The 17877-nt window shown below is 36.8% G+C and overlaps 2 protein-coding genes across 2 annotated transcripts; both read right to left on the bottom strand.

Moving 5' to 3' along the window:
• Nucleotides 1–256: 256 nt before the first annotated feature.
• Nucleotides 257–13698, bottom strand: LOC114516751 (adenosine receptor A1-like). The gene is made up of 2 exons (XM_028536312.1): nt 12453–13698; nt 257–7651 (listed from the first exon to the last, which is right to left on the bottom strand). Exon 2 carries the CDS (start codon nt 7411–7413, stop codon nt 6367–6369), a length of 1047 nt encoding a protein of 348 aa, XP_028392113.1. The 5' UTR covers nt 7414–7651; nt 12453–13698; the 3' UTR covers nt 257–6366.
• Nucleotides 13699–15029: 1331 nt separating this feature from the next.
• LOC114516774 (ras-related protein Rab-2) lies at nt 15030–17532 on the bottom strand. Its single transcript, XM_028536350.1, has 8 exons — nt 17431–17532; nt 17182–17253; nt 16980–17047; nt 16488–16663; nt 16366–16402; nt 16223–16297; nt 16069–16137; nt 15030–15972 (listed from the first exon to the last, which is right to left on the bottom strand). The coding sequence occupies exons 1-8, from the start codon at nt 17474–17476 to the stop codon at nt 15877–15879; spliced, it is 639 nt and encodes a 212-aa protein (XP_028392151.1). The 5' UTR covers nt 17477–17532; the 3' UTR covers nt 15030–15876.
• Between the last annotated feature and the right edge of the window lie 345 nt (nt 17533–17877).

Here is a 17877-nt window from a genome sequence, read left to right as displayed (position 1 = left end):
GAGGTTATTATTCTGTTTCAGTAGAAGAACAATACCTTAAAAAATATTGAACATTTCAACAGTAAACAAACAATTATGAAGCTGAAAATTCAAATTTCACTTTAATTCGAAGCAAGATAAGAAATAATCGTCTGAGCTTTTCAGAGTGAGGAAAGGGAATCACTGTGTCTGCAATGTTCAGTGCAAAATGCCTTTTTTGGAAAACACCCTGATCTTAAAATAGATAAAGCAAAGCTATTTGCTTGAAATAAATAACAGCGAATCCGCGGTCCACAAAGGATATTAATTTGAGACTTGACTGTTTTCATTTGTCGCGATGTAACAAGCAGCTAGATTAATATTAGCATTGTTCCCTGTTCATGTTAAAACCTGCAAGCCGTATCATGATCACGGGACGCTGTGAAGTGTCGAAACTCAAGATTTTTTCATGAAATAGATAACGGATAAATTTAGGGAGAATATAGATAAAAAAATTAACCAATTTAACTATCGCATTCTCTGGTGCCTTGGAAAGCCTGACTCGTGACGGAGTTGATTGTAATCTTATCATGTTACATCATTCCGTGAGTGAGCACACGCTAGCTTTGTCAACAAAACTATAATAGTTGCACTGCTATATATAGCGAAAGAAATCTGTTTGGCAAGCGAAGAGAATGAAAAATACAGAGAAGATGCGTTGTTGATAGTCTGTAGATAAGGATACGAAATTTTATTGAATGTACCGCCTATTCGGGGGACGAAGTGGGACCCCTGAGTTGAAGAAAAACTAAGAAAATCCGTGTACCTTAATTTCCTGTAGTGTTCTACTCTGTTCCTCGATGTTCAGACTTTCTGCTAGGGATTTTGTTAGGATTAGCAGTTACACCGCTTAGAAAACCTCGTGTAACGTGGGTAAATGTCATGCTCTATCGCTCCCCCTGGGTCTGGGTTGTGCTGACCCTTTTTCCACTCCCCTGGCGGTGGGGATAATTCGCGGTTTTTCATTTGCTCTTCAATGTCAAGAAATTGTACTGGAAGAGTTTGTGTGACGCCAATTCTTGTAGAACAAAAAGAACCGAGGAGAATTCCATTGATTTCATGCGTCAACACGATTGATACAGCGCTGATCAATTCGCATTGATAGCAATAAAAAACCTAGTTCAGTTTTGAAGCTCTTAGCGTTGATTTCAGTTTACTAATCTGTCGAAATTACAGTATAAATGCCAATTTTTATTAAGATAAAAACTGAAGTTCGCGATATCATGATTGGCGACTCATTGTCGATCATCAAGTTTGATAATGTATACTTTGAAATTTAATTTATCAGATTTAAGACATTGCAACCTGAAGTGTTGATCAAGTCGAAGATGAAACAGCTGCAACGAGTCCTTGCTTGTTAAACACAGCACGTCTAAACTAATTTGTTGTTGAACTCTGAAAAATGTTCACTGTTTCTTTACCGTCAATATATATTTTAGATCTGTCAAAATATTATGTTTGTTCAGTATATTATATGTTCGGTGTTGTGTATGTGTTTCCAATATAAACGAAAAGGAAACTTAACAAATTTAGCAGGAACATTCTCTGACTTGAAACAAAAGCTTTTTTAAACATTGGCTTCTCGTATCAGCCGAGACTGGCCCGAGAGATGTTTTCCATTTGCACTAAAGTGCCCGCAACTAGCAGCAGAGTGCTGCATCATAATGTATTTAATGACATAAATCATTTATAGAATTCAATTCTGCGATATATTTAAAGGTGCAGAGCATATGCCAAGAAATTCATTCAAGACAGCTGTAAGTATGAAATGGAATTTCCTTATATACAGCACGAACGCCCAGTAATGCATCTACAAATTTCTGTATTATATAACAGACATAAATTTTAATGGAAAAACACGATACATCAAAATTTAGATCATTATAAACTTTACCCACAAAAAACATCAGTGCCCATACTGACCAACAAAAGCATGACTAAAGCGTAATAATAAGACCCCTGTCGTGTAAATATCTCATGCTTAATAAGTAAACAGATATGCTTCTTTTATAAGGAAGTTGGAAGGATTTAGACTAATCCAACTTAATTTACAATGTCTTTGTTCGAGCAGAGCTATATTTAACATACACTATCGCAGAGTTGTTGGCTGAATTCCAAATTCCGCTTTCACGAGAAAGTGTTAAAATCAAAGATCAATTAAATATATTTAAGGATGCCCAAACAAATTATCAAACTCGACTATAGTCGTTTCGTCAGTGTGAAAATATTCTTCTAGTCGTCTAGATGTTTCTTGTGTAAAAATCTTGAAATGAAAACATCACGGCTGTATATAACACCAGAACAGACACAGGTGAAAAGATATCTTTAAGATAGATAAATGTTTTTCATTTTTTAAATAAATCAAAAGAAAAAGTCAAAGAGACAAAGAACTAGTTCTCTCGAGTTCCTTTCCTCATACATCATCAGTCGCTTAAAAAACAAATAAAAATGTATTGTTTTGTCTCTTGAAAAATCATGATAAAGTATTTAAATAATTTCTGAACAACAGCCAGTTTCCAGTTTCAATATCAAACACATGGATTTCGCGCCAGTTATCGGTAGAAATTAAAACACTTTCCTAATACCGTAGAATCACTTTCTGTTTATCATATATATGCAGTATGCCACACATTTTTACCCGTCAATTGAATTGTTAAAGAAATTTCGGTTAATATAGGGAATATCAAGTTACAGATGCAAGCAAAAGTCATAAACACGCGGTTATTCCGTTATTAAATTATCTTCGAGTCCTGCAGATAAGATTAACGACAGACAAGAGTTGTCGACTAAGCCTAAGCATGCAGGTAGCAATATCACACGAGTATTTGAGTAATTTAATCAATGTTTTGGTATGGTAAATAGCTTGAGAGTTAAAGCTTAACGTTGAAGAGCGACAACTTCACCGCAGAATGATTCAGTTCCTTGCCAGAATTTAATCGCCAAAGTTTTCCCCTTATGCAACGGTCCAATATTAACCAAAATATGGTTACTGAAAGTTTGGGAGCGGTAAACCTTTCCCTTCCCACTTCCGAGATCAATATTCCGAGCTTGCGAATGTTCTCGACCCACCCTATGATGAGTAGGATTTTAAGCATCAAGAGAAAGAGCTAGGTATTAACCAATCACGATCCAGGACAAACTATTGTCAACCAATCATTTCCCAGTAAAGAAAAAGCTTTCATATTCGCATCGTTCAAAAAACGAATAGACCCGCTCCAAGTAAGGTGGATTTCTCCGGCAGGAATTATAGGATTGCAGGAACGGTGTTTTGAAGTAACTGGGTGACAAAATGAGCTTGTAAGGGTACTTAAAACATACATGAGTTGGCCCACGAATAAATTGCAATGAAATCATTCTATATCCATATATTATCTATTTTACATGACATTTTTCTATAATTTTACAACATTTGATAACAACGTTTCGTATAAGTTAACAATAAACATTCTTTATAGCAAAAAATAGCTTAAAATTAACATTATTTTTCCTCCGAGTCTATCCCATATAGAGTGATCAACCTTTCGTGCGCGTTTAAGTATATATTCCCTTAAAATTACCGTCCATATCTATATACATAGTATTATACGAATGCTTGCTTGCAACAAAACTGTTTGACAGTTTAAAATATATGAATTGTTGTTTCCCACGCCTTTCAAAAGAATGTTTAACATTCGTCAACATCGCTAACAGCTTGAACGAAGGCCTCTTTTAGTGCGTGGAATTTTATTGATGAAATTGTTATTAAAACGATACAGCATGTCTCAGGCTTCACAATAAAATAAAATGTTTTCACCACAGTTTGCATTGCCACGGAAGTAAATAAAAATCTCGTATATGTTAGGCTATTTCATCAAAAGACGTCAAATTTATTGTCTTGAGCAAGACGTGAACCTATAACTATTTCTTATTCGATATATAATTTCACTGATACAAGTTTTTATAAGGGCTTGATGCATAGCCATAGGAGACTTCGAGCAGGCCAGGGTGAAAATTAAAGAATTTACGATAAATATATGAAATTGAATCTTAAATTTCTCATGATTAAAAAGACAAATAATCATAGTAGGTTTCCATGGCAAGCTTCAGCTCGTTCTGGAAATATTTCGCGATAATTGACGATTTTTTTCTGCAGCAAATTGATCTAATGGACGTTGCTCGGTCAGACAGCGGATCCCTGCGGGCGAAACATGCAGGATTACTCATGACCCGACAAACTAGAAACACGCACAACGTTACGCGTGTAGACAAGAAGATTAAGGAATTCGGACTACAAAGATTTAAGATACCCTTCATGCTGGTTTTTGCAATCTTTAGTAGGTTTATTTAATAAAAGGCTGACAGCGTGTTTGGACAAGTTCCTACTCGATTTAATTTGGCCGCAAATGAGAAATCAACCTGTGGTTTTATCCAATCAAGACGGATACATTTTAGGAGATCGCGAGCAAAGTGGAATATTTCGTTGCTAATCGGTTCATACGATTTTTTAGGCGGTATTTTTAACTGCAATCTGTATTGTTTGCGATGGAACAAACAGTAAAGACTGCCCATGCACATCAAAGACAACCCAGGCCTCATACGAAAGCTGGCTTTTCATAATTCATGACTCTTTATGAACTGAAGAGCAATTTCCTGTGTCCTTGAATGGACAATATGGTGTGCCGGTATGGCGCGATGCAGGGGTCGGGTCTTGAGTGAAAATCATTAAGATTAATACTTGCTAAACGATTTTCGTAATGAATTAGGCAGGGCTGTCCTATTGTGTATATATGCATAACAACACTTGCTTACCATGAGACGTGAGCGAACTAATAGAATGTTCTATAGACTATATAATATATTGCTTGCTCATGCATTCTTCAAGGGTTTATAGTTGTTCCTATGCACACTAACAAGATGCAACGAGTTGAAACTCAGATTTAGTAATCTATTTCAGTTATACGAAGCTTTTATACTCTGGATAAAAGTGTTAAAACCAGGCAAGCAATGACCTGAACGTCGTCTTTGAAACAGTCGTGACAAAGCACGAAATATATCTTCTGTCAGAAATATTAATCAAACTAGTTGTAACCGAATGATATTCTTTTTCACTTTCTTTTTCCTTGAAGTCGTACGTTTAGCGTTGGCACAATAGATTAGAGCTAGGGGCAAATGTGGTCACAATTGGTTATGCTTATCATAATTGTCTTTTGCAATTTTTCGATTATTATTCATGCAAACTTTAAGCAGGGAAATTTCTTTAATGTAATAATTTGTTTACAGACAATGACAATCTGCCCGTTCAAAGCCCCACAACAAAGAAAAGATAAAACGTTGAAACATATGCAAAATATTTAATAATCGTTTGCGGTTTGACCGTTATTCCCATGGCTACATATCAAACTGGTTCTAAAGCTTGGTTTTAACACTTTTATAACAAGATTATTATTACCAGCAAAGAGAGCGAAACTAAGGCATCAATTACAGACCTTGATTAATCTTAATAGTTGAATCCGAAAAATCTGTCTTCTTTTGACAAAGTCCAGCATTTTTCTTTATTTGCACAGCCGTGGCTTACATTATCTTATGAAACACCGTCTGGTTCAGAGCCAAGGGAAACTGCATTAAGTTAAGGCAACTCCTTTTTCCAATTCGCATAATTTCTGGGTATTGCCTTCTTGTAAACACTCCGCCTATTTTTTACCAAACAAAAACTTTCGCAACGATGGCAAGGAAGCGGTTGATGGTTGATATCCTTTGGTTGTCAACAAACCGAGACCAGATTCATTACTGCAACAATATCTTTGTGCTTTGTCGTTTAACGACAAATAGCAAGTGGAAAGAATTCATATTTATATTAATCCGATTAAATTCGTGAATTTTGTATAACATTTTAACCCTCGTATTTCATCCCATGTCTGGGTCTCTATCAGTTTCGAAAGCAGGTATACCAACACGAAATGATATCCATACCCATGACTATATTGTCATTCGTCAACTTAGACCATTGTCTGTCTGCGTTGTGTTCCTATCTTTCGTTTACAAACATTTCACCAGCCATGTTGTAATTAACAGCCCATCATTCCACGCATCTCAAGGCTTCGAAAACATGCACAAATCGCAATGATGAAGAAATAATTGTTGTTTTATCATAAAATTTTCAACTACGATCAAATGTTCACGTGTGTAAGGCGCAGTTATACAACGGAAGGCAATGTATCGAATGCATTTCCGTAGGCTAAAATTGTACTCTAAATTCATGACAACGTTCAACGTATACAGATTCACACACGTAACCGCGGAGAATATGTATCGATGCGATACATAATGGGTGCAACTAAATATTCCTTTATCTTGCAAACACTGCTCAGCTTATCTTACAATAGTATTAATCCGTGGAATGGAGCCGGTTTTTCGGCTGCCGTCTGATATTTCTTTCATAGATTCTGGTCGCTCGGTCCTATCGTAGTAAACACTGCGTCTTGAGCGTTTCTTCATTGACAACTTCAACGCGCTTCGGAATTTCGGCAGCCTCCAGGCATAGACGAATGGATTAGCAGCGAAGAGAATAAGGTATATTCCCTCACTGAGATACGCGAATCGTATGAAGTCTAAATTCCCAGCACAATGTGCACAAAGGCCTTTCGCGAGCTTAATGATCATGTAAATTGTATGTGGTGTCACAGTACACACTAGTATAATCATTGTCAGTAGAATAGCCATGGCGAATTCCTTTTCAGATTTTAAATACTGTGCCTTTCGTTCTACATTCACCTTCCCGCTATTTCTTAGCTTTTTCCCGTGATTGCGAAGCGATTTAAACGACGCAATATAAAGAAGTGTCACTGCTAACAGTACCAGAACGATCTCAACGTGAGATACTAGATGCATATACGAAGCAGTATCTTTTAAAGTCTCATTGTCCTGTAGATCCAGAATGTTCACAATCGTGGTAAAGATAAAGGAATATCCCCATATTAACAACGTCCACAGAATGAGTTTCTTTCGTGTGACGATCTTCTTGTATCGCACAGCATAAGCGACCGCGATGTAGCGATCCACAGCCAAGGCGAGGACCGTCAGGAAGGCACACTGGCCTTTAACGTGGACAAAATTGAACACAAACACCATTGATGTCTTTTCTGTTACAGCACTTCGTGATAGATTAGCAATGTACCATATTGCGTAGACAAGACCAGTCAGCAAGTCAAACGCCGCTAAACTGATCGTGAAGACGCTGGATGCTCGCGTCTTGAAACACCGAAGTGGATCTCTTGCGACAGCGAAGAGCAACGCCGCATTACCAAAAAATGCTGTCAGGGAGATTGCCAAACAGAATATCCAAGCAAATGTCTTGAATATCTCCGAGACATCTGGTTCTTCGTCCATACCGACCGTTGTGGTGGACACGGTAGTCATTTGTTCTCCGTCGTTTGCTGTCTACGTCTTGATCAGGTACAAGGTTCCAAAGCTCTTAATTCGTTTGATTCTTGTGTTCACCGCTTGTGGATATATTGGTAAGTGTGTACAGGAAGGAGAAACAGTGTCATTAGGGTCGCTGCGATGATGACGCAGCTAGACCAAGCCCGCCCGAGCGTATCGGATGCGATTGAATTTCAAAACCACAGCTGCGGGAATTCACTTCAAAGCTTATAATCTTTAAAAAAAACAGTGGAAAAACCTCTGTGCTATCAATATTTCCAACCTTTGGTTTGGGCAACTAAAGTTTAAAACAACAACATATCAAAGCACTCAACCAAATATAGCCTTGTCAAAGAATACGAGAGATGCAACAATATGAATATTTATACCGTATATAAATACATTGGTATAGGATTATCAGGAGAATTTAATTATTTTAAAATTTTAATTCCTCAAGCCACGATTCCATTGGAACAATTAGAAGACCTTTATAAATTTCGTTATACCATATATATTGTTATTATTATTATTTTTCTTGACGTTCGGACTATTTCGAGACAACCAGAATATGGTTTTCTGAATGCGAAATGTTAGGTATGTTGTATTGCAAAGCAAAAGGCCGTCTGTAACTGATATCGCTGCATCAGTAGCCTAGTGTATATATTATCTTAAATTGCATCTTTCAGATCTCTTCCTTCGATCAAAACCTGATGATGGAGAGCAGTTAGTCTTTTGGATACAACCGTAATTATTATTGTAGTTTTTAATCATGATTGATTTAGTTGTAGTAATAAATGATTGTTTGCAGTTTAAAACCATCCTTGACTTCCTAAAGTCAGCTTTTACATCCCTGACTCGGCTGACTGTGATGAATATGCAGTTAAATGTTTTTAAAACGTTCACGATATCAAACAAAGCCCTCTTTTGACTTGTCTTGTTCACAACAGGATTCTTCGCATTTAAATTTCATGAAATTATCTCCGTTGTCAACTTAGATAAGTTACGTTTATGTTAATAAAGCATGTAAATTCGTAAACTGTGGTAATAATTACTTTTGATTAAAGATTCAATGTAGAAAATTAAAACGTTTTCACTGACAATCGTTTCACGGAGTACTACACAATAACATTGGTTTCTGCATGAAAAACAGATTTTTATCTGAAAAAACAAGGCTACTTTAAAATGATTTTTCAACAAAATCATTCAACAAAATCATTCATCAATCATTAGCGAGATATGTTGGGCTATACAAATTTGTCAATTTACTGTCCAAAACACTTCAAGTTTGCGTCAGTAAATAACATTTGACTTGTGAAAATACACTGCCAAACAGAGTGTATTTTTCGAAAGTTATATTGCATGAAAAAATAAGGCGGAAACAAGCTGATGTTTCCGCCTTTATGACGATTCAGACTTTATGACGTGCCCATACAATACAGATTCATTTTGAAATTTCATTTATTTTTTAAATTAACACAGATAAACATGCACAGAATTTGATTAAGATAGTTTATTGATTTCATGGAGCTCAAATCAGACATGTTTTGTCGTTCTTATGAATTCATTAAAATTATTTGTCATGTTTTGTGTCAACCGAGGGAATCCTAGTTTCTAAGTGAACGTTTGTTTACTTCGTTATTATACGAGTGAAATCAACGATCGTCCTGTATTAGTTGAAAAGGATGTCGATGGAAAAAGAACTTTCCACTTTCCTAAAGCGTGATCTCCAATCACGACATAAAATAATCTAATATTCACTGATATATACAACTTGGAAACAACAGCAGGTTTTTTTCTACGAATGCAGACTTTTCGTCAGTCGCTTTTGGCTTTACATAACAGGAGATGCATTGAGTTGGCGTTGAGACTGGCGATATTTTGGTTAAAACAAAATTTTTGATGAAGAAGGCCCTTTCCGCGCGCCGGAGGAAGTCAACGATTATTTACTGCGCAATTTATGCAAGCCGAGTGACTAACAGTTATGACGAATACATGCAAGAATGTCGTTTTAGCAGGCTATATCGTGGGCAGATATTAGGAATATATGACGATTGTTTACAAATCCTAAAACAAATCCGTAAAAAGCTCATTCGATATCGCCCATGCTGAAAATCACAATTGTGAGAAATATTTAGAGCCATGTATATTAATTAATATATCACATCAATTAAGCAACACAAGTGCCAATTAAACTAATAGAATCACGGCACTAATAGAATTGCAATTAAAAATAGCTATTTGGGGGTGGCAATAATGCAGTTTACTGGACAGTTTTTATATTTTTAAACCTTTTAGTCCAACAATTAAATTTCGGCGCCGAGATTACCTGAAAACGATATTCGTGATACTCAAGACAAATTTGCTAAAAAATGCAATCCACTCGAGGTCTTTAAGACCCAATTTTCCAAAGATTAAGCCCATAGTTTCGAAACATCAACTGGAAAATATTTTTTTTAAGCTGGGATTATATTCGTGGGTTTTACCGTTGATGACGCAATAGGTATTGTTGTCTGAGGGTTTAAATTCAAATTGAGCCCATAGTATGGCGTATTTACACACCGTGTCTAGCAGGTATTCAAAAATCTGTTTTGTTTCAATAACATTGGGATATTAAGGATGATTTAATTAACAAAATGGCTTCAGTTCTGGATTAGATCATTCTTGTTTGCGAACTGAAGCCAGGCAACATCTAAGATCAAAATATTTCGGTTGTCATGGTCTCCACGCAGTTCATTCGTTTCATTCTTTACGAAAACAATTGAAGACAATGATAAGATCAGATTAGAGCATCGCTGAATAACTCTGCAGTTGAAACTTCTTCTCCCCACAGCATGGAAAGTCCTATATTTCATTGGTCATATTATAATCATAACACTCCATGCATATAGACTTATATAGTCCTCAGAACTAAGCCTGGGTTAACGTAAGGTTACACTCTTCAATAAACTGCGGCAAATCTTGGGGAGGTATTTCCAGAATTCTTCCCAAAAATGTCCAGCTGTGTCTTCAAAATGACTATAATCTGTTTCGTATATATATGGATTTCTTTACAATATACTCCACAAGGAGTCAAAATAGGTTAAGTGCTTTCTAAGAGTGTTTTTATAAATCCATTTCGGAGAGGATGATTCGGTGTAAGAACATTTCGATTTTTGAGGAGGTTTCTCAGGGTTTCAATCCTAACTTCCGGATTAGATTGAAGATTTCCAAAATTATTAAACTTGTATTTTCTGAGGGTTCGCCGTTCTTTTTATGGCTAAATTTGCGGCTCAAAATAATGGTCTCATGTAGCGATATCTTTGCTTTCCTTTCAATTTTTTTACATGTCTAACAAAGAGAATGCTGGAACGGCAACTAGAAAGCATCACATGAAGGTATATCCCTCAACAATAGCAATAGTTCAGCGCTTTTATCTCACCGTTATCAAGCTCAGTTGCTTCTGAAAGCATATCGTGATATAGAGACGGCCCAGGTGACCAACCTCATCGCGGGCGGCAATCCTGGGGGGGGCGTAGATATCGCAGTTTTCTACCCCTGACTGGCCTGACATAATTAATTGCTGGCGAGAGAACACCATCTGTTCCGCTGTAAAAGGCCAATTATTCAAACCGCACACAGCCAAAATACTGCGATATGAGTATCGCGCTAGACGTACTTTATATAGGGTGACACATCAGTCGTAAACATGTAGAGTGAATCATTTAGGATCCACTGATGCCAATAATTTGAAGATACGGATCTTGCAAGGTCATAAGTATCAGTATTATCACAGGCAACCTTATAGTTTATCCCACAGGCCACATCCTCTTTTGACCACAAAACCTGAGATAGTGTTCTATAGATATCGTCCAAGATTTATATAGCCATGCTTCGCTGGCAAATTGAAACGGCAGGTTTCTTTGAGTATTTTACTGTTTTATTGTTCGTCAATAGGCGAGCTATCATGGAGTTGAAACAAATGCCCTAGTATTGCATGCTAACCTATTTTTAAAAAACTTTACCGATTTAGACAATTTCCACACGTCAAAGCATTTTTCAGTATTCTTCAGTAGTGTATCGAATCTCATCTCTATAATCAGACACCGCGCAAACTGTTTTAAAGAAACTATATAGCTACATATGTGAGCCACCGTTTGAAATTCAATATCTTGCTGTGTGAGAGAACCATTCAAGGGTTGATTAAATATCTAAGCGAGAAAGAACCGTCTCATCTTCACATGATAAGTGTTAAAAGTTAGTTAAGAACTCAGTATATCCCCTTCACGTTGAAGCTTTGCCCATATCGGCGGTATCGCTTTGGTTAGAGTGCAACCTACTAACTACTTCATAAGCCCCACGTCATTCCATTCCAAAAGTATGAAAATTGATTAATTTATCAAATCAATCATTTATCAAGGATGTCACTTAAAGTGTGGCTCTGCAAGATAACGTTTTCAAGATAAGAAATGGTTTTCCGCAAAGCCTTTGAGCGATTGCTGACTAAAGATGACTACCAGGTGCTCTTCGTCATTCAAACTTTCCTTTCCATTAGGGAGTCGTATTTTATGCATTGCGCTGGTACCAGCCATAAAACTTTCAAATTTTCGTGACACAACGTCAACAGCTAAAATAAATGTTTCATCTCGTCTCAAAGTAAACACTAGTATCGCGAAAAACGTGACTTTCTGATCATCGATAAATGTTTTTGCCTGTGTAAATTGAGAAATAAAACTCCAAAAGCAATGAACAAGAAGCGTAGCTACCTTGCACGGCGGTGTTTTTGACGAGACGATTTTTTTTTATCGCATCAACTTCCTTTTCAAATTCAGCCATGGATTAATATCGCAACTCTCTCACAACTTACAGAAACTCTTGGGAAATGAATTTTGCTTGATCGGAGAATTTCTCCTCGCGAAAAAACCGCATTTCATGACGTAGTAGTCGTACGTATAGGATAGAATCATTAGTTTTTATTGAAACCTTTTTTCCGTATGTAAAGATCTGGCAGAAAGCAAAAGCCTAAACAGTTATTTAAAGCAAGGACAAGGTTAACTTACCCTCAATGATCGGATAGTGGCCTCTGTGCTGTGAAATCGTGACTGAATACACAACAACAAAAGTATGTTTTGAATTTGTTTTGAGTTTTGAGTGCAGAATGTATGTTTCCCAGGAACACCTGACAAGCTCGACTATCAAATTGCCCGCATAAAAACAATGATATGATTAGACCAAAAAGCACTTAACAGGTCGCCAAAACACGTCTGTTTTTCTAATTATTAATTATTTCTATACAGAACTGCATTAATTGTTTATTGATATTCAAATGTCCATAATAGCATATTGCGAATTAGTGAATTTGCGTCAACTTTCGCAGTTTTAGCTTCAGTCGAAGGAAGAGACTTTGGAGGCTTGTTACAATGGCAATATCGGGCCAGCGCATTTCATAAAATCATATTATGAATGTTTAAGTAATTTGCAAAAAAATTGTGAACGGAAGTTGTTTTTATCATTCAATATACTGGCAGGTACTCGGAAGTATTTTTAGAGTTTCTTTGTAGGACGTAATAACATGAATTTGACTGACCCAAAATGTGACACTCTTCCTGGTAACTCTGAACCGGTCGCGACCATGTCCTTAACTCTCTACTTTTTCCAGATATTCAGACGAGCTTTCCACTTCATGTGGCAATTTAGTCACAATTATGAGGGCAGTAGGGTGCGGTGGGCCGGTGGGGCAGTGTGAGGTAATGCAACTAACAAACACACCAATAATCAACCCACTTGGTCCTAGTAGGTGTGTGTACGTTTGTACCACAAGTATTCAATTTCATAAAACAATACCAAAATATTGGAAAACAATGCAATAGAGTGGAGAGAATTGGACGTTTCCAAGTCAATTTCAGAGACCATTTAAAAGCATTTTCTTTGGCTAGTTTAACATGTCCCTCGAGACAGTTGGTCCCATAGTGTCATGTGTCAAGGCTTAGAGTCTTGTCTGTAAAACTACTATGATTACTAGAGATGACAGCTTCCTGATTTATAATGATCACAAAATATTGCAGACACATCCTAGTTCTCTTTCAATGTTTGAAACATACTAGTTTTGTTTCAATAAATGACTTTTCTTCATGAAACATTGTGAGCTTGAGAGTTGTCATCTTTCAAGCTAAGACTGTCAAGCATCACCCGACAGCACTCTTTGCCGCCAAAGACGGGTCAAAATTAATTAAATTATGATTAATTAACGAAACCCAAGATGCATGCAACCAAACACAGCTCATACTTGATGTAAGAAGTATCATAATCCTTTCTTTGATGTTGCATCCTCTTTCTTGTTTTTATTGATTATATATAATCCCAATACGATCAATGACGCCCCTAACCACCACTGTAATGATAAAGTTTCACCAAAAAAGAGCTTACCAAATAAAGCCTACAAAAAATAAAAGCACACAACTAGTTGCAAGCTTAAAACATTGAATATTGAGTTAATTAATCACCCAATTAAACATATCAAGATCAGTGTTGGTAACTGAAATGGAAGGATGGGGGGGGGTGATATTTTCAAGATTATGGGGGAGGTTAGAGATGGGGGTGACTGGGGATTAGTGATTGGTCTTTATTGCCGATATTATGTCATCATTAATGAGTGGTCAGTTGGGTGTTCTGTCTGCTATGGTGGGGGTGTTGCAGGTGAGGGCATATCGCTTGCAAGGAGGTGGGGAATAAACTGATTAAACTGTGTTTTTATATAGTGAACTTACACTGAATAAAAAGTTTGATGCACTGTTTGTGATCAGGGCTTGGGCAGAGGATGAGTTTCGCATTGATTTCACAAATAACGTCCACATAAGACCATTAAACAGAAATGTTAACCCGAAGATTACAATCCTTGATAGAAGGATAACCTAAAAAATTGGAATTTAGATCTTTAATCTTTTTAATGGCAAGTAAAGATCACGTTTATAAGCACAATAACACTGACCTTATCGCAATTCTCTACGCTGATCACAAGCCAAGGCTGGACAAACGTGCAAAGATCATTGTAAAACGCATGGTCTGAAGAGAATGCAAGCTTTGCACAGAGCGAGGCAATGGCTGCACAGAATCCCGCCGAAAGAGCAAAACCAACACTCAGCATTCTTATATTTGATTTCATGAGTATATTGCTGAGAAATGTTATGAAACAAAAACATTATTCAGTATTAAGATCTGCTACAAACTACGAAGCCATTTTTATGGTCTTTAAATAAATTTCCAAATTAAATTTACATGAAGTCTTCACACCTTTTCGAGGTATGTTTGCGGGCCCATCCGGTTCCATGGTGGGGCATTGGGTGGAGTTTCTGGCCTTTTTCCAGAGGGATTGATACACCCCCCCCTCTTTCACAAAGTCTTTCGTAGCGAGAACCTACGGGAAAATCCGCAAAGGCCTCTCTAAGTTTCCAAAAACTGATCAAACATGACGAAATTAGAAATCTTCACCGACTTCACGATCCAAGATCTATTGGATTTTCTCTTTCATCTTACATCGGAATAAATCGCGCTAAACCAGTCTCGTTTTTCGCTTTTTTGTCCCAACCAACACGAACATTATCCAACACACACAGCTCGCGAAGCAAATACTCAAGAAATTAGTTTCAAAATTATTATAATTTGAAAGCAAAAGAACATCGCATTATAAAGAGTCTAAATCTTAAAATACTCCGAGATTTGATTGACGGTAACGTCGCTACATATATACCATACTTTCAATCGACTTTTTAGTTATTATCTTTCAATATCTGAGAGCACTAGCGTCACCCAATTCATATACCAGGTCACAACTGTCGTTACAAAAACACGAGTTAGGAAAACTAAAGTCGTACATGAGCTTATTGATTGGTGAACTGGAGTTACCCGAGTATATCAGTTCCTATACGACAAGTTGTGAGAAGTTTTCATTCACAAAACTGCCAGTAAATTAAAAGATAAGCTCCTGGCATATTAAAAAAGCTCTCGACTTCGCCTCGTTGACTAACAGCTCATGTAAAACTCCAGCTAATGGAATAATCGCTAATCAGTTTGCACTAATCCTTGTTCTCGCAAATTAGAACAACAACTGGTATTCCTAATTTTCTGACACTACATTAACAAACGTCTTAAAATCCTACTGCCTTTCAATTTCACCTGATATTTATAGTTTACATTTCGGCAAATGATGCATTTACGCAAAGCTCTCGATAAACAATTAGTACTTTTTTGATATTTGCGAAAATATTGAATAAATATTTCTAAGTCTGCAACCATTAAAGAGTATCTTAATTTTCTTTTGCTAACCAGAAATTGAAGTGTGTCAGTTAGCCGGCCTCAATTTTAAATGATTCTACAGCAATCCATGGTTAAACGATTTAAACCATTTATGTGTGTAGAATTTATGTATATTGTTGTTTTATTAGGGTAGAAATACATCCACAGTTCAAAAGGGAAGGGGTTTGGAAGCTAGCAGCACCCGCCTCCATCATTTGATCGTCCGCCTCCCATGGGCATTGAGGGATTTGATGGCGAATGCTGTGGGCCTAGCTTGATACCATTAGCCTAAAGAAGACAGGATGTTATTTTAAAAAAGTTACAATTAAACATAAGAACTGGTTGTATTTCTTGAATAGTTAAAAATGATCAACTGGGACTCACCTCATTATTTATATCAAAGACTCCCTCCTGGATTTTCTTGTAGATTTCCTTCGCTGTGTCAATGAATGCCTGAAACAACAGACCACATCTTAAGAATACTCAAATAAAAAAAAGATCACCAATGCCAACCAAAAATACAGACGCAAAGCCGCACCTCTTCAACATTTGCTGCAGTTTTCGCTGAAGTTTCCATGAAAATAAGACCGTGCTCTCTGGCAAATGATTCACCCTAGAGAAGATGTTTGTTAGTTTGAGTTGAATGATCAAACTAGGGTTTATCAGGACAGAGACTAGTACCTCTTCCCTCTTCACTTCACGTCTTGCTTCAAGGTCACTAAAATCAACCAAAAAGATATCAAATGCATGTACAAATACAACGCAAGGTCAGTTGTGTGCAAAGCATACAATATTTTGATTACCTCTTATTTCCGATGAGCATAATGACCATATTTGAACTAGAGTGTTGTCTTGCATCTTCCAGCCATGTTGTGAGATGGTTGAAAGTGTCTCTTCTGGTAATGTCGTAAACTAATAATGCACCAGCGGCACCACGGTAGTAAGATCTTGTGATTGATCTAAACGACTCCTGTCCTGCCTGTGAAAGCACAATACAGGATGATCAATGAACTGCCTTTCCTTGCAACTGGATTTGAAAGCCTTTATGAATAAAGTCATGTCGAAATATGCTTTGTTTATCAAATGTATTGAATCTGACAAAGCCTGAAATAAATTACCTTGCTTGAAACAAGCTTTGAGACAATCAAATCATGTTTACCTGCCAATGACTTGGTAAACATGGCACAAGAAGCAATTATAGTAACCTTCATATATACGTTTTTTTATTTAATAAATGAAGTTTATATCTTGTTTGTTAAACAATGGCATAATAATGGGCAAGCATAAGAACTTACGGTGTCCCATATTTGTAGCTTGATTTGCTTGCTATCAATAGTTATCATTCGCGCACCAAACTCAACACCTAGACAGAGCATAGCAGAGAAGATTAGCGACGAAACAAGGACAAAGTTCATTCAAATCATTGCATGTGCATATATATATTTTAGGACTTTAAAAATACGAGGTAAATAAACACATTTATGCCGTCAAACCTACCTATAGTCAGATCGTGAACAGGCTGGAATCGTTTGTCCGTGAACTGTAGTAAAAGACACGACTTCCCAACGCCTGGAATGTGAAAAAAAACGACCACGATCGCATTAAAGAGAAAACGTAAGTGTTACTCAATCGAGTCAAAATGGCGATCGCCTGTCACCCATTGAGTCAAAGAACTATTTCATAATCGATACCCTGGGTTTCAGACAGGCAAAAAATACAGCGATATTAAAAAAATAGGTTTCATACCTGTATCCCCGATGATAATATATTTAAAAAGATAAGCGTAAGACATGTTTTTAGTCGATATTTTGAACAACAGGATCAAAGGTTCAAATCTTTTGATGTCTTTTCAGTTACTAATTTATGAATGACGTCATTGTGCGCATGTCAGGTTCTGTAGAATGCTACGTGTCAAATGCAAATTTTTCTCAGATTTTTTGGGAGTATCTTTTTAAAGTCATGAAGCTTCATGAAGCTTGTTTTTCACGCAAATTATTGGGTAAAATTTTTGTAGTTTTACTTATCGAAGAAGCATAGATTTTGCCTGATTCTTTCTAACAAGACGGTTAGCTTAGGGGCCTTTTCACTGAAATATTATTGAACCTCTACAATCAACCTAATCTTTAATGACTGATCTTTAATGCGCTAGCATTATGGCAGAGGAAATAAGCATCATGGACGAAAGCGGGACTT

Source organism: Dendronephthya gigantea, unplaced genomic scaffold, assembly GCF_004324835.1.
Source record: "Dendronephthya gigantea isolate DGI-Jeju-01 unplaced genomic scaffold, DenGig_1.0 000006F, whole genome shotgun sequence".
Classification (NCBI taxonomy): Eukaryota; Metazoa; Cnidaria; class Anthozoa; order Malacalcyonacea; family Nephtheidae; genus Dendronephthya; species Dendronephthya gigantea.
The sequence above is the reverse complement of the archived record's forward strand: the minus strand, read 5'-3'. Positions and strand labels throughout refer to the sequence as shown.

What these genes read in the sequence shown, in the direction of transcription:
- LOC114516774 (XM_028536350.1), bottom strand. Translation starts at nt 17,476, where the DNA reads ATGTCTTACGCTTATCTTTTTAAATATATTATCATCGGGGATACAG. An exon ending in TATTATCATCGGGGATACAG is followed by an intron (nt 17,254 to 17,430) that starts GTATGAAACCTA and finishes TTCACATTCCAG; the next exon opens with GCGTTGGGAAGTCGTGTCTT. An exon ending in CTGCAGCAAATGTTGAAGAG is followed by an intron (nt 16,138 to 16,222) that starts GTGCGGCTTTGC and finishes CTGTTGTTTCAG; the next exon opens with GCATTCATTGACACAGCGAA.
- LOC114516751 (XM_028536312.1), bottom strand. Translation starts at nt 7,413, where the DNA reads ATGACTACCGTGTCCACCACAACGGTCGGTATGGACGAAGAACCAGAT.